Source organism: Raphanus sativus, chromosome 3 (assembly GCF_000801105.2).
Source record: "Raphanus sativus cultivar WK10039 chromosome 3, ASM80110v3, whole genome shotgun sequence".
Taxonomy (NCBI): Eukaryota; Viridiplantae; Streptophyta; class Magnoliopsida; order Brassicales; family Brassicaceae; genus Raphanus; species Raphanus sativus.
In genome coordinates this window covers 7,159,342-7,168,078 of record NC_079513.1, presented here as the reverse complement: position 1 = coordinate 7,168,078, position 8,737 = coordinate 7,159,342, and the positions used below count along the sequence as shown (strand labels likewise).

At 39.3% G+C, this 8,737-nt stretch overlaps 1 protein-coding gene and 1 non-coding gene across 5 annotated transcripts; one reads left to right on the top strand and one right to left on the bottom strand.

Moving 5' to 3' along the window:
- Positions 1-1,236: 1,236 nt before the first annotated feature.
- LOC130510218 (small nucleolar RNA R71) lies at positions 1,237-1,344 on the top strand. Its single transcript, XR_008943901.1, has one exon. It is a non-coding gene; the product is annotated as a small nucleolar RNA R71 (small nucleolar RNA).
- Positions 1,345-5,541: 4,197 nt separating this feature from the next.
- LOC108846126 (chaperone protein dnaJ 10) lies at positions 5,542-8,107 on the bottom strand. Of its 4 annotated transcripts, none has more exons than XM_018619336.2 (9): positions 7,955-8,107; positions 7,603-7,695; positions 7,432-7,491; positions 7,215-7,297; positions 6,958-7,123; positions 6,737-6,866; positions 6,127-6,464; positions 5,944-6,042; positions 5,542-5,820 (listed from the first exon to the last, which is right to left on the bottom strand). In XM_018619336.2, the coding sequence occupies exons 2-9, from the start codon at positions 7,687-7,689 to the stop codon at positions 5,755-5,757; spliced, it is 1,029 nt and encodes a 342-aa protein (XP_018474838.1). In that variant the 5' UTR covers positions 7,690-7,695; positions 7,955-8,107; the 3' UTR covers positions 5,542-5,754. The 4 variants fall into 4 exon arrangements, with proteins under 4 accessions (XP_018474838.1, XP_018474840.1, XP_056861893.1 ...); XM_018619338.2 differs by having other exon boundaries at positions 5,542-5,787; XM_057005913.1 differs by having other exon boundaries at positions 5,542-6,042.
- Between the last annotated feature and the right edge of the window lie 630 nt (positions 8,108-8,737).

Below are 8,737 nucleotides of genomic sequence, written 5' to 3'. Positions count from 1 at the left end.
TCATACCTTCCATCTCTTTCTTCTTTGATGCTACGACATCTTTCAGGAACTTGCTGTATTGAGGGACCAGCATGAAAGCATCAATGATTGGCATTGTGATCTGAACCTCACTCATTGCTTCTCAAACAGAGCTTTTGTACTTCTCCAGCAACTGCTTCTTGAACCTACCAGGGAATGGAATTTGGGTTCATAAGGAGGAGGGACAAAAGCATTCTCCTTTGCTGGAGGAACAACTTCACCATCTTTTACAGTCTCTTCTCCTCTCCAACCTTTCCTTTACCCTTAGCTTCCACAATCTTCTCCGAGACCCTCATCATTTAGTCTCTCATCAACAATAACCACTTCATCATCTATGTTGATGGCCACCCTCACCTAGTTTCTCAGCATCCTTGGTGAGAGTCTAAGAGGTAACTCCTTACCACTCCTAAGTGTGATAGCTTTTGCATCCTTGGGATTCTGCTCAGGTTTTCCAGGTAGAGAGCCTTGGGTTGGCGATTTTGCTGAGTGTTCATGGAGCAAATGGTTCTCCAAAGCTCTGAACTTGTTGTTGAGATCATTGTAGCCTCCCATCATCTTGTTGTGAAGGTTTTTCAGCTCATAACTACATGCTTCTCACTTCTAGTCTGTGACTCCAAGATTTTCAGAAGTGCATCAGTGCTGCTCTCTTGGGTGTAGAGCTAGATGGAGCAGGCTGCTGTTGAGAAGAGTTCTGACCTTGGTTGGAAAAACCAGGAGGAGGGTTTTGCTTTTGCTGATAGCCACCTTGCTGGTTGTTCCTAGGCTGATATCCATTCTGCTGGTTGTTAGAATAAGGTCTCTGCTGATAGTTGTTGTACTGAAAGTTTGGCTCCTTCTTGTACCAAGTAACATTGGTTGTTGATAAACACACACTCTTCCTGACCTTCCAGACCTTCAACCTCATTGACAGCAGCTGGTATCTCGTGATGTGGGTTGCCCAACAAAGTTCATCTGAGCTGAGAAGCTTTATCAGCAATGAGGATGTCAATCTTATCCTGCAAAGTCCTTTATCTCTTTTCTTGTCTGCTTGTCTGCTGACCTATCAGCTCTGTCATGATCCCCACTGTAGACAGCATCACTCTTGACCATGTTTCAACAAGTTTCCCTGCCTCTTCTTCTGTTCTGTCCAAGAAGTTCCCATTACTTGCAGTATCCAATCTTGCTCTGTACTCAGGTAAGGCACCTCTGTAGAATGTGCTAAGCAAGCTTCCCTTGTTGAAACCATGGTGTGGGCATTGAGCTAGGTAGCCATTGAACCTTTCCCATGCTTCACTGAATCCTTCCAAGTTCTTCTGCTTGAATCCGGATATCTCATTCCTGTAGTCAGCTGTCTTGGAAGTAGAGAAGAATTTCTCTAGGAAAGCTTTCTTGCAGTCATCCCAAGTGGTGATGGAGCTGCTTGGCAGAGACTTCTCCCACTGACGTGCCTTATCCCCCAAAGAGAAAGGGAAAAGCTTGAGCTTGAAAACATCCTCTGATACACCATTGGTTTTTGGAGAGACCACAGTATCTATCAAAATTGTCCAAGTGGTCGAATGGATTCTCTGCAGCCAGACCATGAAACTTGTTGTTCTCAATCTGGTTCAGCAATCCTGACTTGATCTCAAGTTGTTTGCTACCACAGCTGGTGCTCTGATTCCTAACAGGTGGCCATGGTTAGTTGGGCGGTCATAGGCACCAATAGGTCGAGCTGGTGGGCGTTGCCATCGCCATTCGCTTGTGGGTCAGCCATTTCAATGTTCGATCCTGTATGTGAGCCTGTTGCTCCTCTTCTCTCCTTTTCTAGCACACTCCCTCTCTAAAGCTCGGATGTCTGCTGCTCTGGAACTAGGTTTGTTGGACCCCTGCTCCTCAAGTCATACACCTGCAGATCAAAAGGGAATTGAAGAAGGAGAATCAGTAATCAGCAAAATAAATAAAAAATGATTTAGTCTCAAGCAAGCTACTAAATCTCAATGTTCAAATCTACTCAGAATTTGGCAACAGCGCCAATTTGATGTTAGGAGTTTTTGAGCTCCTAAGTCAAATGATAGTAAAATGGAAGTAATATGTCGAACCAGTTCTGAGGGATTTCAAACACTAAGAATGCAAGCACTTACTTAATCTAAATGCAACAATGATTTAAAAATGATTTCAGTGACAATGACTAATTATGATGACAAGATAGAACTAAGGCGCAGTAAATGAATGACTTGCTTAAATATGATAAAAGAAAACTCATGGGCATAGGAATATGATTTCGGGTGATCAAGCATCAAACAAGGATGACAAATGATGAATCAAACAAATGACCTTAAGCCTAAACACGATCCTAAGCAGGCTCTATATCTAGATGAATGCTCATTTGCTAACACATCTCAAACATCAAATCTCTTTGGCTGAATGATATGAAAGCAATCAATAAGAACAGGTTATTAGCTATCCTAACACTCTTAACAACAAATATCTTTGGCAAGATGCATTAAGAGCCTAGCAGAGTTGTCTCAGACATTTCAACAAACACCTTTTGGGTGGGAAATGTCTAGAGATCAACTTCGAATGATTAGATCGAAAGAGGCTGTAAGAACACTCTACTAGCAAGGCTTGAGATTGATATACACTAAAAACATCCTTGATCTAACCTAATCACCCTAGTCTCCCTAACCCATGAATTCAAAAGAGAACTACTCATAATCTTCATGTTAAAACCTTAAACCCATACTGGATTTCAGATTAAACATGTAGATGAACACAGGAAATCAATAAGAAATCAATAACAATAGAACAATGAATCCAAAGATGAACTTTCCAAGAGTATTTTGTGGTTTTCTCTTCAACAAAAGATAATCTGCCCAAAAGTGGCTACAATCAGTTCTTAAACTTAGGTTTTTCAGAGTGCCAAAACGACATAAGTAATTGCAAATAGATCCTTAAATTAAAAAGAAATCGAAAATAAGAAACACGCAGCGACCTCCGCAGGTCGCTCCAGCACGTCGCTCTGGCCTTGGGAGCGACCTCGGATGGTCGCTGCGAGGGGTCGCTCCGGATCATTTTCTTCGTCTTTGAGCCGTGTAAAGCCGAGCGACTTGGAGTGGTCGCTCTAGCTTTGGTCGTCAAGGTCGCTCCGGCTGGAGCGAGGTCTCACAGCGACCTCTGCAGGTCGCTCCAGGCTCTTCTCGTCCAATCATCCTCCTTTTCACATCTTTTGAGCTCCAAATGCATCCCAATGTCTCCAAAAGCTCCATAAGATGCTCCAATACCTGATAAGGACTCATGTATGCAAAATGCAACCTAAACATGGCTAGAATCTAACCTACATGATGAAAATGCATGAAAAGGAATGGGTGAAACAATGCAATTATGCAAGACATCAAGATCCTTCTCCACTGCAACGATCTCCTGCTCTTTTTGAACATTGTTTGAAGCCTTTACTTCCTTAACTCTACTCCCTTCACTCCTTTCATTATTTTCAGCCTTCTTTCTCTTCTCTTTCCCATTCTCCACACACACTCTTTCTGTGTATGACCCCACTTCCCACACATATTACACTTGCTGGTAGCCAAGGGTAATGGAACTCCACCGTAAACTCCTTCCCATCTTTAGTGAAATCAATCTCCTTAGGTAACTGCTTTGAGATATCAATGTTTACAAACACCTTTGCAATCTCCAGATTCGTACACGCTATCGTCTCCGGGTGCAGTCTATCTGGAAATCCCACCGTGCTAGACATGAAACTGATGCCCTCCCAGGAATACATGTGCAATGGTACCTTTCGGAGATGCACCCACATTGGAATCTCATTCCCTTCTTGCTTCTCTTCCTCAGTCTTCGGAGACCATTTCGTCACCACCATAGGTACACCCGCAATATTCCACATACCACGCTTCAGGATCTTTTCACGAGCTTTAGGATTGGAGATCCTAAAACGCATCATCGTCGCATTCACTTCATAGACATCCACCTTCGAATCAAGCTCACCATATTTCCAAATTTTATTCACCACCATGTGGACCTTCGCCATATGAGGAGCCAGATCCAGAAATTTCCCGACGAGAAAATCATCCCATAGCGGCGTCGGATCCGCGAGAACCTCATCCGGAATCACCACCTTATGCTTTCCATCCGGCGTTGAAATCGCAACATCAAACTTCTTCAAACTCTTCTTATTCTGCGCCGTCGTTACCCAGCTCTTCGCCCCCGTCTCAATCGCAGATCCCTCTTGCTTACCAACCATAGAAATCACCTTCCCAACATCCGATTTCACCGATCCCCCCTCCGGAGAGTCAAGAGACCCCGGCGGATTGGCCGCATCCATCACGAGTAACCAGATCGCAGTCGCTTTCGAAATCGCCTCAAAATCGCACTCTTAGCAAAACGACAGCTTAGTTACTTTTTTGGGGTATGTCACAACAAAAACAAACTCTAGAAAATGTTTCCATCCCTCACTTCCAACTTTGTGTGATTATTTTAAATTAATAGGATCACATGAAATTTTTCTATCCCTCTACATTTCATGGAATCATCTCAATTTTGATGGGAAGATGAAGCCTATAGGAGAAGATCCTAAGGCAAAGAACAGGCAAATAACAAGAAATAATTGTTTCCAAGAGGAAGACATGAACAAAGAAAAATGAATAAAACGATGGTGGAGGTAAAAAGAAAGATCAAGGAAGCTGTGGGAGTTGCTGGATGTTTTTAACCATTAGAGATATGGATGAGATCAACAACAACTGAACAATGATGCCAAGGAAACCCAAATCCATGATTGAAGCTGAAGAAACATTGATGTTCAAAGCTAAAGATGGAAGAACCAAGGTTACATAAAACCAAGGTGAAAGAATCAAAGAGTCCAAGGCTGGAGAAAACTAAGGTGATGGTTCTGAGAATTTAAAGGCAAAAGTTGGTGACTGATAAGAAGCATGAGGATGTGGAGAATGCATCACTCGAAGTTGAGAATCCAAGAGGTTCAACAACTGAAACAAGATTAAGACACCAAGGTTAAGAAAACTAATGTGGTGGTTCAATGAACCAAAGTTGAACAATAGGCTGGTGATCAAACAAAGAACAAATTTTGCTTACCTAAGTGAAAGGAAACAAGGCAGTTGGAGAGACAACTAAAGAAGACAAGAAGAATAATCTCTTGAATATTCTTATCAAGGAGGTAAGGATCACAAAAAAAACAAGAAAGTTTAATCAAAGGATCCAAAAGAAAGTGTAGGAATTAGTTAAGAGAAAACTACTATAAGTATGTGTATGTGGTGTTGTAAGAATGTATACAATTCTAATTAAAAAATAAAAGAGTTGGCGAGAAGTAACAATGTAGACATACAGAGATAAACTCTCTTCTCTGTTTACAAGAATAACAACAAACGTAAATGAAAGAGTAAAGAGAGAGTGGGTGTGCTTGTGTTCTGATGAAACATAAGTAAAGTAACAAATAGTGAGTGAGAACAAAAACAGAGTACAAGTCTGAAGAAGAGAATGTGAGGAAGCTGGCCATAAAGAGAGAGAGACCAAGCCAAGAAGAGCTAAAATTCAACAAACTTTCAAAAGAATTCCTCTTCTAATTATAATCTTCGATTAGTCACCTCACCTCTAACTCAGAAAACAATGTCTACAAACTAACATGCAAAGTAAAAGAAAAAGAAAAAAACAAAGGACAAATCCAAACTTGAGCCAATAGCAAAAATGGTAGAAGGAAACAGCAATAGCCAATTCCGATTTCTCTCTGTTTTCTGGCGAAGGCGAACCGAGATTTCAAGACATCGCTTTTGAAGAACCTCCGGTGTCCTGTTTCATGTCGGTGTACGGCTTCTTAGCACCCTTTTAACACACAGAAATACAGAGAGAGAGATTCACTGATTTATACTTTGGCTCTCAAGAATCAAAACCACCAATCTTTAATCTAAACGCATTGAGATTTTCTGCCATGTTTAAGTTACCAACCTTTTTGTTTTTGCCCACCTGGAAGATCGTTCCAAGTTGCCTCAGTCCCATGGCTCGACCTCGAAGAACATCCTTGGAAACACTTGTATCTTTAAGCACCTGCCAGAGAGTGACAATAAAGATTGTCAAGAATATTAATTATTACTACAAAAAGAAATGGTTGTGTAATGTAATATGACTTACAGATTGGCAGACATGAGATAGAGTGGACTCGATGTCGAGAACATTGATCTGCCAAAGGGACTGAAGCAAAGCATCCATTTTAGCTTCAATGGCTTTCTGAATATGCTCCTCTCTGTTGTCACCTTGGTGTTCATTCAACTTGTTCACTTCACCCTGCAACTGAAGCAACGAAACAGTACCAGAAGCAGCCATGACTTGAGATTTCATATGGTGGCTTTTGTCTCTCACCCATTCCGCTAAGAAGGGCACTTTCATATACCGTTTGTCTTTCCCCATTTCTTTAGCCGCTTTTCTTGTGTAAATGTAGCCTATTGTATGCATCATTGCCTCCCCAAAACCTGAAGAATCAAAGCTAGATCATGGACCATCTATATAAACATTTATTTATATATATATATATATATATATATATATATTTATATATATAAACAGAAAAATATATAAACAAAAATATATATAAACAGAAAAAATGCTCTTTTTTAGATGCTGATGTTTAAGGGTCACACTTGGATGTAAAAAGGCTTTTTCGATGAATAAAAATTTAATATTCATTCAAAAAAAAAAACATTTATCTAATCATCTAATGCCCAAAAAAAGAAGGTTTTTGTACCGGCAGAAGAAAGACGCTTTGCCTCATCCTTTGCCCATTCGATAAATTCATCAGATCGTCCTTCCACAAACGGCTCGAGTTTGTTTTTCAACGTAGCAGCAAGCTTGTCTTCCCTCTCCTTCTGCAGAGCCTGCACCCAGTTCCCATACATAATACATGAATAAAAAGTAAACATATCAATGAGTACGTTGTTAATAAAGAAGAAAAGAAAAACAATGTACTTTGATCTTGTCTTGAAGAATTTGTTTTCTGATATCAGGCTCATATGATTCTAAGTCAGCTTCGATTGATGCCAAATAAGCAAGTGCAAGCTGCCCAACATATTCTTCAAAGACTTCGCTTCCGAAAAGCATACCAAATACAGCTGCAGGATCTACCATTGCATCCCTGAAAAGAAAACAAAATTGAACCACATTCAGTTCATAACATTCTCAACTGAAAGGGTGGATAAAATTAAGAATGTGAGACACCAACTTACTGTTGGACACCTTCTTTGCCATATTTGTCATAAGCTGCTCGCTTCTCCGGATCGCTCAAAACCTGATAAGCCTCGCCTAATACCTTTCATTTACAAAAAAGGATACGACAATACAGCAACAGCACTTAAGTGTATAAAATAGTTTGTGAATGTTTCAGTAAAACACAAAAACCCAAGAAAGTGTTGCAATATTCTGACAAAAAAAAATTATAATCACCTGAAAGTTTTTAGCAGCTTGAGGATCTCCAGGGTTTTTGTCTGGATGAACTTTCCTTGCCTGAGATAGAATCAAACCAGATAAAGTTCCAAAACACTGTACACTACTACCACCAGAGAGATTCTATGATTTGTTGATTACAGAAAAGATATATAGAAAAAAAGGACTTACTTTTAAGTAGTAAGCCTTTTTAATGTCAGCATCTGAAGCATCAGTTTTGACGCATAAGATGTCATAATACTCATTCTCCTTCACCATGTCTTCCTTGTGAAGACCAAAACATGAAATCAAAATTCAAAACACGTGGGACTATAAATCAAATGTAAAGGAAATGTTTATGATTTTATTTTCAGTTTTCTTTGTGACAGAAAACAACAATCATAGAAATTCCAGATCTTATAAATTAAAACCCAGAATTAATTAGGGAATCAACAATCTGGAGAAAGAAAATACAGAGTCGCGAGATCATGCATGCATACATGAATCTAGAGACATAAGAACAGAGAGGAAAAGAGAAACTTACTGGTCGTGCTGATGTGTAAATGAAGGCGCAAACTCGATTTCTAGTTGGCGAATCGAGAAGTGGCTCAAAAAAAAAAAGTTGGCGAATCGAGAACGATTTGGTCTTTTTCTACGACAGAGTGAGAGACTCTTACATACAACAAAAATGTAGGTTTTGCGCTGTTTGCTTGTAAAGCAGCAAAAGAACAACCTTTTCATTTACTATGAAATTCGAAACGTGTGAACGCGTCCGTATCGTGAACGTGTCCGAAATTCAGAATGTTCGAACCAAACCGTGTCTGTGGCTTCAGCTTTTGATTTTGATTTTTTTTTATTTTGGGTATGATTTTCGCCGGCTAACGTTGCTTACACCAACGAGTACTTTTTCATTCAATCCTATATAATACCAACATTAACTAACGGAAAAAAACTAGTTTAACCCTTATTTATCAATTAGTTACTAGTTTAACTCTAATTTTATTTTAATTACTAGTTTATTTTTTTATACTTATTTACCCTTGTTTCCTTTGTTAACAAAAAAAATAATTACGAAAAATAATTATGAAATTCAGAATGTTCGAACCAAACCGTGTCTGTGACTTCAGCTTTTGATTTTGATTTTTTTTTATTTTGGGTATGATTTTCGCCGGCTAACATTGCTTACACCAACGAGTACTTTTTCATTCATTCCTATATAATACCAACATTAACTAACGGGAAAAAACTAGTTTAACCCTTATTTATCAATTAATTATTAGTTTAACTCTAATTTTATTTTAATTACTAGTTTATTTTTATACCTAAT